This window comes from Ranitomeya variabilis, chromosome 5 (genome assembly GCF_051348905.1).
Source record: "Ranitomeya variabilis isolate aRanVar5 chromosome 5, aRanVar5.hap1, whole genome shotgun sequence".
Classification (NCBI taxonomy): domain Eukaryota; kingdom Metazoa; phylum Chordata; class Amphibia; order Anura; family Dendrobatidae; genus Ranitomeya; species Ranitomeya variabilis.
Window position 1 is genome coordinate 84,066,433 of NC_135236.1, and position 23,588 is coordinate 84,090,020.

Consider the following 23,588-nt stretch of genomic DNA (forward strand, 5'->3'; position numbering starts at 1 on the left):
CCCATCTCCAGCCCCCAAGACAGCAACTATTACATATGATGGAGTGCATATAATATCATAACATTAACCAGTATAATAATAATCAGCCCCCCACTACCCTGTGCCCCCCACCCACCTCAGCCCTCACAATACCCTCAAACTCTCACATTCACCCCCCCAGTACCCTGTCCCCCTCCCACAATACCTCCATCCTCTCACATTTACCCCACAGTGCCCTGTCCCCCTCTCCCACTTCAGCCCCCACAATACTCTCACATTAACCCCCACAGTGACCATGATATGCCCAAATGAAATTACTGATCTATGACTGTGGACGAAATCAGAGGCACTACACAATTGTTACCACAAGGGGCAGTAAAGAGCGCCTACAACCCTGCTGCTCAATGCTTATGTACGACCTTCCCAACATGGCTGACTCCACAACGCCGTCGCCTGGTGAGTACGTCACGGCGGCAGCGCGCGGCGGGACAGCTGAAAGAAGCGCTGCAGTGGCGGGAGCTGCTGGAGGGTGAGGACTGGGGCTGCGGGTGGTACCGATCCCCTCATAATAACACGCACTGTAATAAATGCGTCCTTAATTGTGGGAAGGTTCTTGTGTAGAGAGGAGGCAGAAGTCCCAAAGTGAAATCTGTAGTATACAGCACGGCATGCTGGGATTTGTAGTGTCACGTGTCACGGCAATCGTATTACCTACTAACTGTCTTGTTGGGCTCTGGAGCTGTTAAGATACTACAACTCCCAGCATGCCCTGGTGACCACTGTACTAGTCCTTTTTGTAATGTGTGTGAATAGAGCCCTATGCGGCTGCAGACTAGATACACAGGCCGCACAGACAGGAATCCCCCCTCACTGCTGCACTGCTTGTATCTGGGGAAGGGCAGAGATCATCACAAACAGCTGTATCTTCCATCATTGCTCAGTCCTGCAGTCAGGGCATGCTAGGACTTGTAGTTCTGCAACGGCTCGAAATCCTCCATCTGTTTCCATCATTGTTATATCCATGTTGCCTCTGGTCTTCTCATTTTCTATTATTTTTGTTATCCAAGCATATTTAATGAAGGGTTATTCCCAAAGTATTATGTTACAGGGGATAACGTGCTGATCGCTGGGTCCCGTCTCTGCAGAGCGCTGTCCTGGCTGAGGCAGGGGGTGAATACTCGTCCTCCGCTCCGTTCATTGTCTATAGCACTGTGAAAATTGCCAAGTGCTGTACTCTGCTTTCTCCACAGTTCCATAGACAATGAATGGAGCGGAGGCCGAGCATGCGCACCCCTGCCTCAGTCAGGACAGTGCTCTGCAGAGCCGGGGTACACAGCCTGTTCTCGTAAATGTTGCCCCCAGCAATCAGTCAGCTGATAGAGAATAACTGAAAGGGTTTACACTATATATCTACCTCTACTCTGGGCCTACGATCTTACAGGCAGGTAGTTGCTAAGTACCTGCCTGTTGTGCCCGGCGCTGATCTCTGCCGGCACTGATCTCTGCCGGCACAGGGAGGTCACAGTCCACTCCTGCTGCCGAATCAGCGCCATTTGCTGACTTCATGTCAACAGAGCAACGGCTTCTCTTCCGCTCAGTTGACAGGGCCTGACTGCCGACGTCCTACTGACTGATAGCCGGCGGCTCCCTGCTGCCTTACTGCGGGGAGCCAGCTGTCAGTCAGCCTGACATCAGCAGTCACGCCCCATCAACAAAGCAGCCCGGAGGAAGAGGGGCCTCTCTGCTGAGGATGATATAATTGCCAATAGGAGCGGTTAGCACCCATAGTAAAAAAATAAATAAAAGTTGTGGATAAACCCTTATATTTTTTGGAATAATCCCTTAATTTTCCATTGATGTGGATATCTTTTTCCCAGTCTGCTGTACACCACCCCTGACATAAACTCAATTATAATGGCAATTAATAAATATATATATTTTTATATTTTTTTTTTACCCAGACTCCCCTGATGTCACAGGTTGCCATGATGTTCACAGATCTGGCTGTCAGTCACGGGCCCGGACTCCTCTCGCCTCCATCTGAAGCCCCTGCCACTTTCACCAGAGTGTCCAATGCCCTGTACACCAATCGCTCGGAGAGCTATCGACTGGGAGAGCGAACCTTCACCCGCCAGTACGCCCACATCTATGCCACGCGACTGCTACATATGAGGCCGCTTCTTACAGAATGTGCAAAGAAGAAATGGGGTATGCATGTGTGTGTGTAAGCAGGGGGTTATCTGGCGCCACTGACTGGCTCACCTAAACTAGGTGGTGCGGATGACGTTACGAACCGACGCGGCAGGTGTATGAGGTCATAACGACATCTGTACCACTCACTTCTGGTGCCGACCACTGCTGCCGCTGACTTCGCGACGACAGAGCAGTGGCTCCTCTTCCGCTCTACTCTGTTGACGGGACGTCATGGTGATTGACATCCGGCTCCCCGCAGCGAGGCAATGGGGAGCTGGATGTCAAACAGCATGATGTCTGCACTCACATCCTGTCGACAGCAGTTCCAGAAGAGGGAGCGCTCCTCTGTCGTGGAGCAGCTGAATCGCTGACAGGAGAGGTCAGTGATTCTCTATGGCATCGCAACTCTTTCCCAATGAAGTTAATTGTAGTAATAAGGACACTGCACTGCATGTTTGCGGTTTGGTAGTTTGGTGTATTTAGAGCACTCGCTTATACCTGGTGTGTTCCTTCCAGGCGATGATATAACTGTGCGGAAGCTATGTGAACTCCAGGCGGGAGAGAGGTGCTGTGTGGTGGGAACATTGTTTAAGTCCATGGAGCTGCAGCCGTCCATCCTGCGGGAGATCAGTGAAGAGGTACGAGCTCATTATTCCTATTAATCACAAGTCTATCTGTTATTTTATCATTATGGAAAAGATTACTGACATGCATGTTTGCCTCAGCAGAGCGTGCATGCTTATCTCAATAAACCGAAGGGTACTACCTCGGATACTGTACCATCACATCTGATATCCGATCTGTGGACAGCACAGTATGGAGGAGGAGAAGCTGAATGGATGATATACAGGTTTTGTGGGAAAAGATTCAGTCTAATTTTTATTCATTGAAATCCCTGGTGTTTTTATTCAAGAGTCCAGTGGGCCGTCATTAGGACCGCCCACTGGACTCCTGTACAGACAAACATCAAGGGTTTCAATGCATAAAATGCCAACTTTACTGCAACTTTTCCAACAAAAATGTATATCCACTCCTCCTGTTCTATATTATTCTGGCGGCAGAGCACAGGCCAATTTCCACATGACAGGTTCCCTTTAATATCAAAACAATAAGCCTCCAGCGAGACTGGTTGACAATCTCATCCCTGTGGGGTTGCTGGAACGTCTATCCATCTTGCATTTGGAGAAACACAAGTCCGACATGTTGGGTTGGAGACTTGCTGGTCTTTTTCCTCTGGAGATAAGCGGTGCCACACATCTTCTCCTCCTCTTCTATTTTAATAGGACAATTGTATAACAGCTGTACATGGTCTATGACCAGCATTAATATTTACCATGAGCCTTTATCGCTCGGTGGGTCTTCTTCAGAAGAGAGGAGTTCAGCTGTTTTTTGGATGTAATTGTATTAAGTTGGATAAATCGGCACACATACATGTACTTCAGTAACACCGGCCGCTCTCAGCCGTCCACCATACACGGGTCTAACACTTCCACAATACAGGGATCGCTCCCATTATTGGCATATCCATCTGTCACCTACACGGCAGCATCAACCAATTCACGTAAGTGCTGCACATCTGTATCTGGGAGCGACGCTGAGTAGGGGAAACCTAAAGGGCCGCAGCGCTAACGAAGGCCTGTGTCTCCTCAATCTTCAGAATTCTCTGGGGACCGATGCTCCACCCTTGAATACATGTATGGGGCAGCACGGTGGCTCAGTGGTTAGCACTGGGTCCTGGGTTTAAATCTCACCAAGGAAATCATCTGCAAGAACTTTGTATGTTCTCCCTGTGTTTGCTTGGGTTTCCTCCGGGTTCCCCCGGTTTCCTCCCACACTCCAGAGACATACCGATAGGGAATCTAGATCATGATCCCCATCGGGGACAGCGATGATAATGTCTGTAAAGCACTTTGGAAACTAATGGCGCTATATAAGCAAAGTGAATAAAGGTATCCTGAGCCTGGTGGTGGCCTCCTAATGCCATGTAGTTGTGGAATCCCCCAGGAGGGGCAGCCAAAGCATCCTAAGGCTGGCGGTCCGTATAAGCGGCTGTAGGAGACCACAAGGCCTCATCATTTCTGCTGTAGCGGCTGCGCCATGACGTGAAGTATTCCTACCTTGTTATCCCAAAGTCTACATTGTGGCTTCCTGCTGACACTTTTACGTTGCTTCCACTTACAGGTGATGGGATGTGGATCAACATGACTTTTTATGGAACTTGTCCTATGTGTATTTTTTTTTTGCTGTCTTCTGATGTCATTTTCCAACCCCCCCCCCAAAAAAAAAATAGGTATAGACTGGAGACCTGGGACCCCCACTGATAACTAGTATAACTTGCAAGCGTCATTTATTGCTTTTCCATTGAGATTGACATTAATATGACATAGAGACGCGGCCTTAAAGAGGAGCGGGTCACAAGTGGGCACTTTGTGCTCCTATTTTATTCCCGCTTCTCCCCGAGAATCCTGCTGTTTTGCTAAAATCCGCCATACTGCCCCAGAGATACGGCAGCGGCCACTACACAGTGTACAGAACTCTATTATCTGGTTTCATCTGCCCACCTGACCCAATTACAGCTTATCAGGGGGACTGCCGGGTGTCCGACCACCAATGATCTGATATTAATGACCTTTCAGTTACTATGATTAGCTCGGACGACACCTCCAAGTATTTCTTCTGAACCCCCCTCGTCCCGTGCGACTTCTTGAGAACAGATAGTTGTTATTATCTGAAGGAGGTTTCCCCCTAACCGAACTATAAATCCATGACTGACGGCTCGGCGTTGCTCAGACTGATTCATGGCTGGAGGCATTCACAGTAGTAATCCCGGTATAAACACTGCGGACAATAATCCACCTATAAATGTCACTGTCGGGGGGCGAGCACCCTTCCGGGGCTGCACACTAATAGAGCCTTATTGTGAGGAGGAATGCTGCACGTCTTTGCTATTTGCACAATATATCCATCTGTTATTCCGCTCTCTTCCCTCCAGCACAATCTCCTGCCGCAACCTGCAAGGCATAAATACATCAGTGATTCAGATGAACTCATTCTGGAAGACGAGCTGCAGCGGATCCGGTTAGAGGGCGCCACCGATGTTCAGATGTTTGTGACCGGTGAGTATCCTTACCGCCTTTGGTCTATCCACAGGATTGGTGGGAGTGCAATCATCGGCTCCCCCCTTGTTCCTCTATCCATCCCCTCCATAACCCATATTCCTTGTGCTCTCCTAGGTGCTGTGATCGCCGTCCTCGGCGAAGAAGGCAACGCTGGGAAATTCACCGTAGAAGATTTCTGCCTGGCCTCCCTTCCCTCACAGTCCCCTCTTCCAGATTTGGAAGAAGACAGGTGGGTCCCCCCAATTCCTAAATTTGCCTTTCTTCAGGTAGGATCCAGGAGTCTGTTTCTCTTTTTTCTCGATAAGTTTTCTGCTGACAGATGATTTTTATTATTTCTTGTAAAGTGAAACCATGCAAAACCACAATTATTCAGCGGGCCAAACCCTCCATGGAATGCGTGCTAGAAACTCGCTGAGCCATTTCCTCTGGCTGCTTCCATACTTCTTTTTGAGGGGTAATATTCATATAAGGCAAGGTACAAAGAAAATGAATAGTTAATACATAAAACTACAAAATACCGGATCAGGTCCTCTGGAAAGAACCTGGTCGCTGGGCAGGTAAACACTTCGCAATCCGCCGAGAGAAAACCCACATAGATTGTGATGTGCCTTGAAAGTTTTGGCTTTCTGCCTGTTTTTTTTTTTTTTTTTTTTGGTGGGGAGCAATAAACTTCTGGTCATATGACTTTAGTTTTGGGAAAGTACAAAGAAAAGCTTTGTCATGAGGGATTTGCAAATAAGCAGCCATGTAATTGAAGGCACATGCATTCTGCCCTCTGATGTGGCGGTATAATTAGTGATGAGCGAATATACTCGTTACTCAAGATTTCTCGAGCACGCTCGGGGGTCCTCCGAGTATTTTTAGTGCTCGGAGATTTAGTTTTTATTGCCGCAGCTGAATGATTTACATCTGCTAGCCAGCATAAGTACATGTGGGGGTTGCCTGGTTGCTAGGGAATCCCCACATGTACTTAAGCTGGCTAACAGATGTAAATCATTCAGCTGCGGCAATAAAAACTAAATCTCCGAGCACTAAAAATACTCGGAGGACCCCCGAGCGTGCTCGAGAAATCTCGAGTAACGAGTATATTCGCTCATCACTAGGTATAATATGTTGGGACTCAGGGAGGCCGAGTATGTAAGGAAAACACCCCTGTTAGCCATAGGATAGCTTCTCTGAAATGAAAACTAACATTGGATTTGATTGGTTGTTCCTCGTCGTCCATACAAGCACAGGGGTCTGGTCCCCATGGATTGTATTTAGTACCAGAAATGGGCGGCTATCTCATCGTCTTTTATCGATGCAAATTAGTTGTCATTGCAGATCTAGTATGGCTGAAAACGTTCCGCATTCGCACATCCTACACAAGTCATATGTTCGGCTTTTCACACTAAAAAAAAAAATATATATATATTTATTTATTTATTTTCGTCAGTGTTTCATAAGTTTTAACCATCAGGGATTTTTTTTTTCCTATACACAAAAAGAATTGCAAATCTTCTCTATCCATCGCAATTTTTTTTAAAGGGCATACATCGGTTTTATAGGGATTGCATCCTTGTCGTACTTGTGAATTTTCACGGACCCATAGATTGAAACAGGTGATTTTGATCCATAACTCGGACCACAAATGGACATGTTTTGTTGCTTACGTAGGTCAGGTAAAGTATACAACTGGATGAGGAAGGAGAAGGTGCCAAAATGTGTTAATATCTGCACAAAGAAACACAAAAATGACCCGTATGTGGTGTGAAATTGAGCAATATTTTAGGCCTTGTTGATATAGCGAAGCTTTTCCGTTGCTCTTCGACCATGATCTGAGCTTGGAGGAAGAAGCCGGCACCTCTCTTATCATTGAACCAGAGTCTTCTGACCACATGTGAGAGCGCTGTCTGTAAGACTCTGATTTCTCTCTGTATGTCGGTACCACGTATGTCTCTTCGGTGTAGTGGATCGGTCGTTTCTTACTGACTTATTTGGCTCTGGGTTACAGGTATGTGCTGCTGACATCAGGTCTGGGTCTCGGAGGAGGCAGCGGGGACAGCCTGCTGGGGCTACAGCTGCTTCTTGACTTGGTGACCGGGCAGGCCGGAGCGGAAGAGGAGCAGGGCTGTGCGGCTCGGATATCTCGTGTCATTCTGGCCGGAAACCTAATCAGCGAGAACACTCAGGGCAAGGAATCACTACATAAGGTACGAAGGGGGGGGGGGGGGGTATGTACTGTCTAAATTATGGGCAGACTATAAAACTTATTTGTCAGGCATCTAACCAATAGGCCATAGTGCGCTTCTCCATAAACTCAATATTGTAGTATGACACCAAGCTGGATGGTAATAGTAGTCCTACTGACTGGATCCATTACAGTGCATGCTAGCAGGAAATGATGGGGCAGTAGTCGTTCGGTTACTAGCGGCAATCGTTAGGATTTGTGCAAAATTTCTATCTAAGCCGACAATGTTTTCTACTCTTCAGGCTAAATATCTGAGTAAGAAGACTCAGGCAGCGAGTGTAGAGGCGGTGAAGATGCTGGATGAAGTCCTTCTCCAGCTCAGTGTAAGTTTCAGTGCAGACGTATTGTTCTGTTTCCTAAGCAGCGAATCAAGTACTTTTAACTGTATAAGTTACAGGGGTAGAAATTATGACTTTGGCCAGTCCACGGCACCTAAAGGGACAGGACCCATTCATACTCCCTACTGGTCCCGTGCAAACCGCCTAAAGGGAAAGGACCCATTCATACAGCCTACTGGTCCCATGCAAAGCGCCTAAAGGGACAGGACCCATTCATACGCCCTACTGGTCCCATGCAAAGCGCCTAAAGGGAAAGGACCCATTCATACGCCCTACTGGTTCCATGCAAACCACCTAAAGGGACAGGACTCATTCATTCGCCCTACTGGTTCCATGCAAACCACCTAAAGGGACAGGACCCATTCATACGCCCTACTGGTCCCATGCAAAGCGCCTAAAGGGAAAGGACCCATTCATACAGCCTACTGGTCCCATGCAAAGCGCCTAAAGGGACAGGACCCATTCATACGCCCTACTGGTCCCATGCAAAGCGCCTAAAGGGACAGGACTCATTCATTCGCCCTACTAGTCCCGTGCAAACCACCTAAAGGGAAAGGACGCATTCATACGCCCTATTGGTCCCGTGCAAACCACCTAAAGGGAAAGGACGCATTCATACGCCCTATTGGTCCCGTGGAAACCACCTAAAGGGAAAGGACGCATTCATACACCCTACTGGTCCCGTGCAAACCACCTAAAAGTACAGGATGCATTCATACGCCCTACTAGTCCCATGCAAAGCGCTTAAAGGGACAGGACCCATTGATACACCCTACTGGTCCCGTGCAAACCACCTAAAGGGAAAGGACGCATTCATACACCCTACTGGTCCCGTGCAGACCACCTAAAGGGACAGGACACATTCATACACCCTACTGGTCCCCTGCAAACCACCTAAAGGGAAAGGCCGCATTCATACACCATACTGGTCCCATGCAAACCACCTAAAGGGACAGGACCCATTTATATGCCCTACTGGTCCCGTGCAAAGCACCTAAAGGGACAGGACCCATTTATATGCCCTACTGGTCCCGTGCAAAGCACCTAAAGGGACGGGACCCATTTATATGCCCTACTGGTTGGAGATACCCCTTCTAAGCAAAATCTGCCTCCCTATAGCAGACTCGGAGCCATCATGCATTATATGGCTGCACATAATATCAATGGTCTCCACATAATGGTGTAGGAGAAATAAGCGGCCACTAAACTTTGGCTCTGTGATATCACTTCACAGAGGCTGTGGGTTGTGTAAGGGGGCAACCGGTTTAAGCACTTGACATATAGATGCCTTTTGTGCTCGGCCGTACCACCGATTACTGTGCATTTAACAGTGCTGCAGCCAAACCAAGCAGTAACCCGAGCAGTGGTGTGAGACGGCTCTGGATCCGGGGAGGCTTGGTACCTGGTCCTTTGTTGCTTTAGGTATTTTACAGCATTCGGGGTACATTGTCCTTAAAGTGGAAAACCCTTTTTAAAGGCAACCTGACCGCTTATCCATAAGCAGCATGTATCAGACATTGGCTGTGTGATTTCCGTCAGCTTTGTTTGATTCTGAAATGCTGCAGCGTTTCAGAGAAAAGCGGGCTTTAAAAGTCACCATGGACTGACCTGCACGGGAGACTAGTCAGACAGGCGGGAGCCGACAGTGTCACCCAGACTGCTGCCAATGAGTGATGGGTGTCGCCTTGTGTGCTTGTATAGGGAAGACTGGTCAGGTATTAGCAGCGGAGAAGTCTCTGGGGACCACCTATCCGACTAGTCTCCCTACCGGCTTTTAAGGTATGTTTCTCCCTGAAACGCTGCAGCATATCGGAATCAAGCATCCCTGGCTGAGATCACACAGCCAATGTCTGACGCGTGCTGCCCGCGGATTGCACTGCATGTATCGACCCTCCCAGAGGAACCATTACTGCTCAATCTCCTCTTGGGATCTACCTGCTGACAATGGCGACTGTGAGCAAACAGCCATTTCCAAGTCTAGCTTGTTTGCATAGTTTTAGTGGCACATAACTCCCTATCTTATAGACATGGTGTGCATCATTCATCATTCTCTTCTCTATCCTCAGGCCTCCGTCTTTGTGGATGTCATGCCCGGCGCCTTTGATCCCACAAACTACATCCTTCCTCAGCAGCCCCTGCATCGCTGCATGTTCCCCCAGTCCGCCCCATTCTCCACCCTTCAGCTGGTGACAAACCCCTATGAAGCAGAAATCGATGGCGTCAGGTACTCCTTCTACCTCTACATGGTGTAATTTCTGCTATAACATGGTCTGACAGTCTGGTGTCTCCACAGGTTTCTGGGCTCGGCTGGTCAGAACATCAGTGATATATACAGGTACTCCAGCATGCGGGACCACCTGGAGATCCTGGAGTGGACCCTGCAAATCGGGCACATGTGTCCTACTGCTCCGGATACTTTGGGTAAGGATGCGTCCATGTGTAACATTATACACTGGGGATAGGACATGACAATTAATGATGGTATTAGCAACAGTTTTTGACACATATACTATTATTTCACACTCTTCACAAAATATATAGGTCGGGTCAGAAAAAGCAGCCCTATGTTTCCCTTTTGTGGTTTGTATCAGGCGCCATTCATCAAAACTTACTTACAGTAAAACTGTCAGAGCAACCAATCAGAGCTCAGCTTTTATTTTATCGGAACAGTGGGTAAAAAACGAAAATGATGCCCCTCACATCCTGCCCTGCCAGTCGGGTGGTTCTCTGCGGAGGGCAGTAGGGATCTGCTTGTGTCCAATATGGCGTATTGTGATAACAGCGGCCGATGTACAGCCAGACTAATTCTCAAAACACGTGCCTGTTCTGCTGGACAATTTCTGGACTTTCTCACTGAAGCAAAAAGGAGTATACATGGTTTGTTGTGGAAGAGAGAGGTAACGCAGGATCTGAGACCGCCATATGTTAGGACAGCCATCATTCTTATACAGTCTTCGCCAAAAATTTTGAGACTGGCACAAATCTTGGATTTTACTGCTGCTTCAGCTTTATAGTGGCCTTTTAAATGAGACTAGATGGTTATGAAGAGTTATCAGATTTATTACAAAACCGTCATGTGACCTGAAAATGAACTTAAGCGCAAAAATCTAGTTTCTACTGAATTTCAGCCCTGCCACAAAAGGACATGCTCTCATCATTTTGGTGATCTTCTCATTAGCTCGGAAGGAAGTATTAACAAGGACAAGGCAGCTGATATCACACGGTCATGTTGATTGGGTCGTGAGAGCAAACTGGGAGCTAGTGCTTGAAATGATTGTCTTATTCTGTTAACTATGGTTACCGCCAAGGAAACATGCAGTCATTGTTGATTTACAACACATGATATTGCTGCTTTTAAGATTGCCCCTAAATTAACCATTTATCGGATCGTCAAAAATTTCATAGAGAGAGAGGTTCAATTGCTGCCTAGAAAGAGTGAGTGAGGGTGCCCAAGAAAGTCAAGCAAGTGCCACGACGATTTCCTAAGAAGGATTCGGCTATGGGATCAGTTCAACACCAGTGCAGAGCTTGCTCAGGAATGGCAGCAGGCAGGTGTCGGTGCATCTGTACGCGCACAGTAAGGTGAAGTCTTTTGGAGTCTGGCCTGGTAACAAGAAGGGCAGCAAATAAGCCCCTTCTCTACAAGAAATACATCAAAGACAGACTGATGTTCTGCAGGAAGTAAAGGGATTGGACTGTAGAAGACTGGAGTGAAGTTATTTTCTCAGATGAAGCCTCTTCTGGAAGAATGATTTGAAAAGAAAAGGTGAGCGCTACCTTGAGTCCTGTGTCATGCCTACCGTAAAGCGTCCTGAGACCATTCATGTGTGGGGGCTTTTCATCCATGGAATAAAGAATGGGATCTTCAAGAGCAACTTCTCCCAATGTTCCAGGAGCAATGCGGCGATGAACAATACTTTTCCCAGCGTGATAGTCACGTCACAAGGTGAAAGTGATAACGAAGTGGCTTGGTGAACAACATACTGACATTTTGGATCCATGGCCAGGATCCTCCCCAAATATCAATTCTGTCAAGAACTTGTAGCCAATCCTAAAAAACTGGGTGGAAAAACAAAAACATGAAAATTGTGATAAACTCCAAGCATTGATAAGACATAATGAGCCATCAGTCAGGATTTTGCCCAGAAACTGATATCCAGCTGCCAGGGCGAAGGGCAGACGTCTGGAAAAATAAGGGTCTGCGCTGGAAATATTGAGTCTTTATATGTAAACTTGACATATTTGTCAATAAAAGTGTAAAAATGTATAAAAAGCTTAGAATCTTTCCAGAAAAACATCAAACTAAAACAGGTAAAAAAAAACACTGAAGCTGCAAACTTTGTGAAAATCAAAATTTGTGTCCGGTTTTTAGATACGACTGTAGACATCCAGGAGAAGTTTGAGAGACCCCATGAAATTGACTCCAAAAATGACCCCAGTAGGTGCAGGTTGAGCAGAACAACATATTGACCTACTAAAGACACCAAGTGCAAGAGTTAAGAGGGCGATAAACAGAAGCATGGGCCATATTGTGTTGGCTACTGGATCTGATTGTAGACGGCCATTTGGCCCCGTTACAATACATTTTGCCTGATTTAGCACAGTTCCTTACAACTGGATGTATTAATTTGTAGAACAATAGGTACCTGCACACGAGCTGCACCAACCTGACACTTAATGAGCCACATGTGGTGTGCGGCTGTGGGGACATGGATTAGATGGTCCAATATTCTTTGATAAAATGTGAACACGGTTGGTTACATGGACATCTTCCAGCAATTCTAGTGAATTGATAAGACCACGGGGATTGTTTTTCATCATGGTTCTGTTTTTTTTTTTTTTCTGGCCCGCACTGTATAAGTCAAGAAATATTGGGATTAACACGGCGCCATAATTCTTAAGTACGGTGGCGCGATTCGGTGTAGGGTCCATACATGATGTCGTGCCTCTATCTAACAAGCGGGGGCTGTAAACGTTGCATTTCTTCATATATCTATACATGGATCTGTTGTATCCTCTTTGCAGGGTGTTACCCGTTCTACAAGTCGGACCCGTTCATTCTGCACACCTGCCCACATGTGTATTTTTGTGGAAGTGCCCCCAAGTTTAGCTTCAAAGAGGTCACCGGTAGGTATTCAGCCTTTATTGTGTGGGACCAGGGGGTTGCCTTTACTGAGGGAATTATATATGGAGATATGTCCTGCTCCAAGTCACCCGGGTAAAAGCCCCCGGTTATGACCATCAGTGAGGGACTAACTAAGGGTATTCCTGAAATCAAGGGAGCACAACCCAGAAGCACGTGTCCATGGTTAGGGGTGGTCGTTTAGCATGTCCATTCTAGTGATTTTGGGTGCAGTAACATGGTCTTTTATGTTTGCTGCAGGAGCTGAGGGTCAGCGGGTGCTTCTTCTTACCGTACCGGACTTCAGCAAAACACAGACGGCCTGCCTGGTAAACCTGCGTACCCTGAAATGCCAGCCAATATGCTTCTCCGGATTCAGCGCAGACGAGGAGTCGAGTGACTGAGTGTATTCATCCCTAAAAGACTTTGCCAAGTTCCTCTCTGAGCCTTGGATGATATTAATGTACTAGAAGTCAAAAAGTACAATCTGTACATTTCCGCTGATTACTGTTACACCGGTGCCTCCATCCAGACTCGTCATTTGTGTGATCGGTGAGACGCTCATCTCATGTCCCTACCATCAATATCGTCCTATCTGGAGAATGGTTCACCAAGAATAGTAGAAATTCTTCACAGTACAGACCATGATCCTGCGTATTACTGGAGGGTCTTTACTAGATGCATCTGTCATGTCACCGTGCTGAACGTAGATCAGATGTGGTTTTATGGCAGCTAATATGTTTCCTTACTGGCTATGAAAAAGGCATTGAATCCTTTGTGTTGGGCATCATAGGTTAAGTCTATGTGCATTGTTAGCTTATGTTTCTATTGTATTTTCATAGATACTTATGATTTTTGAGTGAGATAATAAAATGCTCTCATAAAAGGGTTACTTCATGAGTCATTTTCATAGCAAAAGTCCTGAAATGATGTTAATAACGTGAAAAAAGGCATTATTTCTACCATTAAAAAATACCTTTTTATAATTTTTGATTCTATGTGTCTTTTTGATGCTACTGGGGATGACCTCTGGACAGAACTGGTCTCTTTTTCCATCTGGCAGCTGACAATATATTCCATTCTTACTTCCCCTGCTGAAGGAGTCTTCTCAGCGATTCTAACATGCTACTGTAGAGGCTTTGCTCCTTCCCTAACAAGTGGAACACCCTTCTAATAGGAGACTTGACGTGAGGTGAAAAAAGTGGACTTTTCCTTCACCCCAGGAAGGACTCACCATGAACTCCAAAATAAGGGTATCTCCTTCTGGATGCAACTTCTCCACTGGTCTCCCGTCCCCAAGGCTGCTGCTGGGGCAGATGGTCGGTGAACCTACAATTGTGAGAGGTCACTAAAGAAGTGACCCTGTGTGTCCAAAGAAGGCAGAAGGGTGAGTAAAATTCCCTTCTCCCTGTCTCAGTTGTGGTCCATCTTCACTCCCTAGAGAGTCCTACTGAGTTTGTTTGTTTTTCTAAGTGGTAATCCTTCCTTTTGTTTCTTCTCAATGGTACCTCTTCCACCACCTGTCTGGACTTTCTTTTCGGCCATTGGATCCTTATGCACACTTCTGCCATTTTCCGGTTTCTTGTTTGTCTTTTTACACTGCAGGGAAGCCAACCCCACTCCCTCTCCTGGTTCCCAGTCTTTTTCCTCTTCTGGGCATCCACCACTGACATCCCTGCTTGGGGTGGTGGACCCACTTACTTGAGACACGGTCTTCACTTGTTGCCTTCACAGAAAATGATAAAAGATTATTACTGATGAGCGAGTGGTCTCCGAGTATTTATGACTGCTCGGAGATTTAGTTTTCCTTGCCGCAGGTGAAGGATTTACGGCTGCTAGACAGCTTGATAACATGTGGGAATTCCCTAGCAACCAGGCAACCCCCACATGTACTCAGGCTGGCTAGCAGCTGTAAATCATGCAGCTGAATCAACAAAAATGAAATCTCCGAACACTAACAAATACTCGGAGATCACCCGAGCGTGCTCGGGAAAACCCGAGTAACAAGTATATTTGCTCATCACTAAAGATTATCCACAACAAGGCATCTGATATGAGACACAGTCACACATCTGAGCAGTCTATAACCTGCATGCCCATGTTAAGTCTACATAGGTCAAATGTGGTGTGAAATTCCCTTTATGCAGAACATTAAGCTGACCTCGTCCATGCAGGACGTTATCCAGGCAGTGAGGGACCCCCTACAAATTTTTAGGTGTGGACATTTTGTCTTGATAGGGCAGCTTTTATCACAAGCTAACCAGTACTTCTGTCCACAAAATGGCTGCACCAACAAGAGAAAGTGGCAAACTCCTTAAAGGACGAGTTGTTCCATCCATCTCGGAAGCTGTAAACATCCATCAACACCATCATCAACCAGTCTTTTTTTTTTTTTTTCCCATCCGACAAAATTGATCTTTTAGCAAATGGATAGAAACACCCGAGCAGGCACATGGTTTCCTCTAAAAGGTTTGAGGTATTTTTCCTCTTTGAAGAGACATTGGAGGTGTGGTAAACACCTCCCTATGTGGATCCCCAGGTATCGAGTTTCTCAAGGCAATTATTTCCCATACTCCAGTCCTCGCGGTCCCAAAAGATCATGTTTTCAAGATTTCTTTAGTATTGCGCAGGTGAGAGAACATGTGACCGTTTCGGATGCCTTTTATAAAAACTCCATCACAATGCAATGCTAAGGAAATTCTGTAAACATGATCTGTTGGGAGGGGGCTGGAGTTTTGGAAAAACTGCTTTGTGTCGGGAAGGTCAGCACGGCCTGAGCTAAACATCTTCACCATCTTCTCAATTGCTGAATTCTTCTCAAATTCTTCTGTGAGGCTTCCTTCCAGTCAGCCCAACTTGCAGCCCGTATTGCAGCCAATTTGTTTCCTCTTCGGCATGCTACTTGACTCAGATCCTGGTTTGCAGACCTAGTGTCCAAAACTGCACTTACTGGGCTCAATTTTGCAGGGGACAGGCACTTTAAGCACCTAGACGAAATAATTAAGAATGGCATAGGGGGCACAAGTGCTCGATTTTCCCAGAACCATAGAAACCTTCTGTTCCATTTAGTGAGCCAAAGGTTTTGTTCCTTTCTATATAACTTTACCAAAGGAAGCAATAAGAAGTCCTGACCCTTGATCTCCAGATAGGCCTTGTTTAAAGTTAGAGCCTTCGTGGCAAAGTGCGGCCCGCAGGCCACATCCGGCCCCCTTGCTGTCTCTGTCCGGCCCGGACTGGCTGTCATATCCATCTGCGCTGACTTCATTGGTGGAGGAGGGGCCTCCGGCCACTTCCTCCACCAATCAGCGTGTGAAAGGGCTGAAGCGATGACTTCATTTCATCGCATCAGTTGTGTACTGCGGAGAGTAAGCGCAGCGGAGGCAGAGAGGGAAGCAGAGCGCCAGGGAACGGGACCGAGGTGAGTATGTGGTGTGTTTTTTTTTTTTGTTTTTTTTTTTTTTATCATGCGTATGGGATGTTTGGGTTGGCGTGGTGAGGCTATGGGGCTGTCGTGCAGAACATGGGGATACTATGGGGGTGACATGCTGCACATGGGGAGGATATGGGGGTGACAAACTGCTCAAGGGGGGCTATGGGGGCCTCATGCAGTATATGGGGAGGCTATGGGGGACTCATGCAGTATATGGGGAGGCTATGGGGGCCTCATACAGTATAAGGGGAGGCTGTGTGGGGCCTCATGCAGCATATAGGGAGGCTGTGTGGGGCTCATGCAGTATATGGGGAGGCTGTGTGGGGCTCATGCAGTATATGGGGAGGCTGTGTGGGGCTCATGCAGTATATGGGGAGGCTGTGTGGGGCTCATGCAGTATATGGGGAGGCTGTGTGGGGCTCATGCACTATATGGGGAGGCTGTGTGGGGCTCATGCTGTATATGGGGAGGCTGTTTGGAGCTCTTACAGTATATGAGGGGCTGTGGGGGGTTCATGCAGTATATGGGGAGGCTGTGTGGGGCTCATGCAGTATACGGGGAGGCTGTGTGGGGCTCATGCTGTATATGGGGAGGCTGTTTGGAGCTCTTACATTATATGAGGGGCTATGGGGGGTTCATACGATATACAAAAGGGGCTGTACTCAGGTTCAAACGATATCTAGGCGTCCAGCATACTTAATTCTGCTCAATATTAAGTGATGCTATTAATATAATTATCAATAATATAATAATTGTACAGCACCATGGAATTAATGGTGCTATATAAATTAATAATAATTATAATATATCGATATTAATATTGAGTACAATTAATTTCAGCCTATTGGTTTGGCCTCCACAACAGTCACGGTCTCTCCGGGAAAATTAATTGCCCACCCCTGCTCTAAAGACAAGTAGTAATTGTAACACTAGGCTTATGCATTTTGAGTGTCTTTAAGTCCAGGCCAATCAGTCTCGTGCATGCTTAAATAGCACAATATTGATCACATCTATTGATTCTAGGTGGAACCGTCTCAACACTAAAAAAAAATCTAAGGAACATATTAGTGACTCGAAATTGCTATTCACATTCTCTACGCGTTATTCCACCGATTATTCTAATATAGTGGCGTTAATGAATAAGAATCTGCCATTATTACATCACAATCAGAGGTTCTCAAAATGTCTTCATAAAGGAGTGAGATATGTCGTCCAAAAATGTAGCTACTTATCTGGAGTATTGTCACCGAGCCTGTATCGTAGTCAAGACTTTGTAAGAGAAGTGTTGAAACGCGTAGGCCTAGTGTTAGAATTATTACTACTTGTTTTTAGAGCATACCAATAAATAATGTTTTTAGCTTCGTTTTTTATAAATAACTTTTTTTGGATGTAGCTGGATTTCTGTCCTTACTCATTTTGATTGCTCACCTGGAATCGGACCCAGGATTTCTCCTTGCACCGCAGCTATGATAAATAATTGCCAGCACTGGTGAGCTGATGTGAATCTACCTTTTTTTTTCTACACTTGTTTCACGTGACCAAAGCCTGGGTTACAAGATTGCGTTCGCCTCCCTGCCTCCAAATATGTTTTTTTTTTTTTTTTCATAAAAACTTAATTCCAGCTCACCCAGTAGCTCTATGCTAATCCACCTGGGGCTCAGACTTCGGCCTCGCCCTGGCCTCACATCAAGGAAAATAGAAAAAATTGGAGTCCGGCTCAACAGGACTGGATTTTCCTTTTCTTTTTCAAAAGAAGATATAGTGCATGGAAAAGAAAATTTTACATGGTCAACATGACCCAGTCGACGCGTTTCGACTGCACTAGGCAGTCTTACTCATGACTTACTCATGAGTCGAAACGCGTCGACTCGGTCATGTTGACCATGTAAAATTTTCTTTTGTATGCACTATATTTTTTTGAAAAAGAAACAGAAAATCCAGTATTGTTGAGCCGAACTCCAATTTTTTTCTATTTTCCTTGATGGTTTTTTTTCCTTTCTCCCCTCCAAAGACTTTCTTCAAACCTGTCCTTGACCTTCATCTCCAAAAAGCCTATTCGTACAAAGGACACTAATCCAATCTGTTCACAGTTCCAAAAAAGGAAGGAATGGCCTGGACTTAAAGATACTCAACCAGTTTGTTCTGGTCCAAAGATATGACATAGTATCCCTGCAATCTCAAGTCACATTGGAGCCAAGGGAGTTTTTCTTAGGGTACTGTCACACAGTGCAATTTTGATCGCTATGACGGCACGATCCGTGACGTCGCAGCGTCGTATGATTATCGCTCCAGCGTCGTAGACTGCGGTCACACTTTGCAATCACGGCGCTGGAGCGATGCCGAAGTCCCCGGGTAACCAGGGTAAACATCGGGTTACTAAGCGCAGGGCCGCGCTTAGTAACCCGATGTTTACCCTGGTTACCAGCGTAAACGTAAAAAAAACAAACAGTACATACTTACATTCCGGTGTCTGTCCCCCGGCGTTCTGCTTCTCTCCACTGTGTAAGCACCATAGCCGGAAAGCAGAGCGGTGACGTCACCGCTGTGCTCGCTTTCCGGCCGGCAGGCGCTCACAGTGCAGAGAAGCTGAGACGCCGGGGGACAGACACCGGAATGTAAGTATGTACTGTTTGGTTTTTTTACGTTTACGCTGGTAACCAGGGTAAACATCGGGTTACTAAGCGCGGCCCTGCGCTTAGTTACCCGATGTTTACCCTGGTTACAAGCGAACACATCGCTGGATCGGTGTCACACACAACGATCCAGCGATGTCAGCGGGTGATCAAGCGACGAAAGAAAGTTCCATACGATCTGCTACGACGTACGATTCTCAGCAGGGTCCCTGATCGCTGCTGCGTGTCAGACACTGCGATATCGTAACGATATCGCTAGAACGTCACGAATCGTACCGTCGTAGCGATCAAAATTGCACTGTGTGACAGTACCCTTAGTTTACATATGCGACGCATCTCTTCACATTCCCATTGTGAAGTCTCACCAACGATTTCCTTGCTGCACTGTTGGTTCTCTTCATTTCCAGTTTGTCGTACTCGATTTGCAACAGAACCTGGGGTCTACTCTTCACCAAGGTTCTCGCTCTCTCCATGGAGCTACCCAAAGCCAGTGGGTTGGCAATCATCCCTTACCTGGATGATTTTTTGGTGAAGGCCCTGTCTTTAGTGGAGAATCTGTTACATCTCCAAACCACCTAAGAACTGTTTCTAGATTTTCTGAGCATGTCTTTGGACGCGTGTGTGGGTTGGGCATTCGTTTCCCCAGGCAAGAAATCTCTACTTTGTGTTGGCGTTTAGTTTGCAAATCGCGAACACATTCCCCATACAATTCTGCATGACCGTCCTGGGTACATTGGTCTGAGTCTTCGAGATTCTACCCTTCGTCTTATTTCACACCCTTCCACTGCAGCATGCTCTTCTTTCTAGCCTTTCTAGTCCTAGCCTATGTTGCCACATCCCAAAACCCAAGAGACTTTGCATTGGACTCTGTGGTCACTCGAACAGACTTTTCACAGCTCTCTTCCCTTTGCTCCCTTTTCCTATCCGCGTTCTCTAATGGGTCAAGGTAAGGGATGTTTCAGCTAGCCGTGCTTCTATTCTTGCCTGTACCTCTGCGATTGTGTCTCCGTGGATGCATATCATACTCTTATGCATTCACGCAATTTCAGAGGTGCAGGCAGGAATGCAGTGTTAAATGTGGTAACAGAATGGGCTATGATCCCTACTGAATGTCAGGACATGTAAAGCGTCATCCTTGAAGCTGTCACCCATAGTGCTATACACCAAGATAAGGAAGTGGAAGTATTACAACACCATCTGAAAAGAATGCAAGCAGCTTTTCTTTAAACTCTTCTTTTCTGAAAGCCGTTTGAGGGAACAGGGCTGGAACACTACAAGGAAAATATTATTCAGCAATATTGTAAGCACTCATCTGGCGGAGGGAGCGTGGTCCAATAAAAGTTGGCATATTACAGAAGAGCACCTGGAGCTGTATTTGACATCTTTGCCTCTTGACATTTTTTTGGATATGGATGATCTGACTGCAGATAGTCCAGGAGCCTTTGTGGTTCAATTAAGTGCTTCCTCGGGAGCTACTTCATTTTCTACGTGCCCCCCAAAAAGTTGTGCCTATATCATAGCACAACTCAATAAAGTGAGCAGGGAACCTATAGATGGAGTTAGAGTTCCTATAAATCATAAGATATACTATCCCTTGGGAGCGCCACTGCTTTTTCAGGTTTTTTTCAGAATCAGAAATAGGTGGTCTTACGATCTGTGCCATCCTTTCTTCCAAAAGTGGTTTTAGGCCCTCAGTGTCCTCCCTTTTGTCCATCTTTATTCAGTCCCCTTTTTGCCTTCTGGATCTGATCAGAGGCGAAAGAACTTACCTTTCTGTTATGGAAGCCTTCCTGTAATTCACATCCCTGATGGGCAACACGAAGACCAGCAAATTCCAAAATGACCAACTCAAAGTGGAATATGTCAGTTGTTGTGGAAGGCTAGAGAGTCAAGGGAAAACCTCTACCTTTTCGGATCACCACTTTTTCCACAAGAGCAGTCGGGGCCTCCTTAGCAATCAGGCCTTTGTTTCTCAAGGTTGCAAGGCGGTCACATGGGCCTCTGTACACACAATCATCAATTTTTTGGGAGGAGCGTAAGGTGCTGTCTGCTACACAATCCTCATGGTCAACTGTCGTCTCTCCCACCCGTTAGGATTGCTCTCAGACATCCCCTTTGTCCTGTGTCCCTTATTGTTATTAACAAGAAAATGTGATTGTTGTACTCTCCATAAAATCGCAGTCTCTTTGAATACATTGGTGGAGACCGCTTCCACCCGTTTCCTGGTTCCTCTAGCCCGGGTCAGCTCTGGTTCCCTGAGGGCAATGGTTTTCTTTGCTGAGTTCAGGTCATGTTTCTTGTTATCACATTTTTCTGTTTTTTGGATGGTTTTCCTACTGCTTTTAGCACAGTGTTCAGCGATGGTGTTTAGCTCCCCAAACAGAGCCATCACTTTATTTACCTAGTGTCAAGCCTCCTAGAGGTAGGGCTTATACCCAGTCCTCCCACCAGTCAATGTCCCCCAATGTATTCAATGAGAAAAGGATTTTATGGTAAAAAAAAAAAATTAAAAATCCAATTTTCTATTTGCTCCAAATCGCTGCACTGTTTCACTCTCCAGAGACCTATCTGTGGGAAGAAAAACTCTGTCCGCTAGCACTCAGCTCCCTATGTGGATGTGCACATTTCCATACAGATTGACCACCAGGTGGTGCTATATTATGTAAGTGATTGCGAGACCTTTTTATGTAAATGGTAATAAATTTTCATATTTAATTTGATCTGTGCAATGAATATGACATTTAACGACAGGACCGCACCATTAAAGGGAATATGTCAGCAGGTTTTTGGCTATGTAATCTAACAGCAGCATGATATAGGGACAGAGACCCTGATTCCAGAGATGTATTGCTTAGTTTACTGTGTCCAGCGGTTGTAATAAAATCATTTTTGTCTGCTGCAGATCTAGCAGAGCTCAAATGCTGAGCTGTGTATAGCCCCACCCACACCACTGATTGGAAGATACATTGTACACAGCTGCCAATCAGTGGGAGGGGCGTGTTTGGACTAGGAGGCACAAGGCAGCTTGTCCTCTAGTGATAATCTGTTGCAGATAAAACTCGGATTTTATTGAGAAAGCAAAACACAGCCTAACAAGTGATACATGACTGGAATCGGGGTCTCTGCCCCTACATCATGCTGCTCTCAGATTACACAGAAAAACCAGCTGATACATTCCTTTTAATAGGGCTATAGGTTGACGTCTTTCACTCGCTAACGTTTGCCATATGCATTATAATAAATATTTTACACCTCTTAGGAAAATGTGTAGAAACTTTATTAGAAATCAATGAAACTATGCATTTGTACGACTAGTTGCTAGAATGGCCTGCAGGCACTGCATTTTTTAAAGAGGTTGTCCAAGATCAGAAATAAGGATCTTCTTTTTTATGTGTTCCTTCCTTATACTCTTTTTCGTTAGTTGTGTCTTGGATTGCAACTCTTCATTGAAATGAATAAGGATGAGTCTCTGATTCTGGACAACCCCTTTAAAACTTCCATGTTTATTATGTGTCCTGATGAATTCAAAACTCCAGATCAAAAAGGTGTGCATGTAAAAAATAGGGCCACCTACTTTACCGCAGACCCTGTCTACTGCTGATGAAAGCTGTATGTACATGTAGAGTTGACCCCTCTGGGGTAGAAACGTTAATCCCTTACGACGCTCAAACATCAAATTGTAACCCTTCTCCGTTGAGGTGGCCCTCTCAAAAGTCCCCAAAGTTTACGGTGTAAGTCTCTGCTGTGGTGAATGGGGCGACAGGTGTCGTGCCCTCCTCCTCCCAGGTTTCTGTCTCCACTTCTGTGATTATTTCTGTATAGGTCTCAGTTTCTGTGTCCCACAGAGATTCAGAAGGTGTAGGGGGATCCAGCTTGTGAGGAGGCATGGTAGTGGGAGTTTCTGTGGGAGGTAAGGTGGTGGTGGTCGGAACAAAAGGAGTAGTTGTGGGTGGAAGAGTGGTACTAGCATTGCGCTGGCGATTCAGCCACATTCGTCGTCGCTGCATACGCTGCCTTGCAGCTGGGGAAAGCTGACGGCCTCCGGGTGGAGCCAGACGAAGAGGTCCCTTCCCTTTCATTGCAATTATTTCCTTGATTCTTTGCCAGTTGGAATGTGCCAGAACAAAGTTGCAATGAGTTGCCCCCATTTCATAGCCCACAATACACGACTTGGTGCTCTGCGTAAAGCCTTCGGCCCGTACAGTCACTCGATATTCCCCGGGGTTGAGAATACGCCAGTAATCACCGCCACTCTCTATCAAAAGTAAGAGGAGAGGTCATAGGGGCATTGAGCAAATTTACTAGATCTGGCTGTTGTAACTAGATATTTTACCTTGATGGTGTATATTGTCTTGGAGACTAACATCCCTTATTTTGCATATTCTACAAGCTAAGGTACTTTAAAAGGATTCTGTCACCAGGTTTTTGGTACCCCATCTGAGAGCAGTACGGTGTAGAGCCAGATAATGATTCCAGAGATGTATCACTTACTGGGCTGCATGCTGTAGTTTTGATAAAATCACTGTTTTATCTGGAGCAGTTCT

General features: G+C 46.1%; 2 protein-coding genes across 3 annotated transcripts in view; one reads left to right on the forward strand and one right to left on the reverse strand.

Annotated features, from left to right (window-relative positions):
• Nucleotides 1-401: 401 nt before the first annotated feature.
• Nucleotides 402-13,967, forward strand: POLD2 (DNA polymerase delta 2, accessory subunit). Its single transcript, XM_077262782.1, has 11 exons — nucleotides 402-508; nucleotides 1,941-2,187; nucleotides 2,689-2,810; nucleotides 5,165-5,288; nucleotides 5,406-5,520; nucleotides 7,285-7,483; nucleotides 7,764-7,844; nucleotides 9,926-10,083; nucleotides 10,153-10,280; nucleotides 12,885-12,986; nucleotides 13,243-13,967. Exons 2-11 carry the CDS (start codon nucleotides 1,950-1,952, stop codon nucleotides 13,383-13,385), a joined length of 1,410 nt encoding a protein of 469 aa, XP_077118897.1. The 5' UTR covers nucleotides 402-508; nucleotides 1,941-1,949; the 3' UTR covers nucleotides 13,386-13,967.
• Nucleotides 13,968-22,299: 8,332 nt separating this feature from the next.
• Nucleotides 22,300-23,588, reverse strand: part of AEBP1 (AE binding protein 1) — a 49,206-nt gene continuing 47,917 nt past the window's right edge. For both annotated transcript variants that reach the window (XM_077262783.1, XM_077262785.1), the window contains one exon: nucleotides 22,300-23,299. In XM_077262783.1, coding sequence (XP_077118898.1) covers nucleotides 22,752-23,299 — 548 coding nt within the window. In that variant the 3' untranslated portion in view covers nucleotides 22,300-22,751. The remainder of the gene's footprint in view (nucleotides 23,300-23,588) is intronic.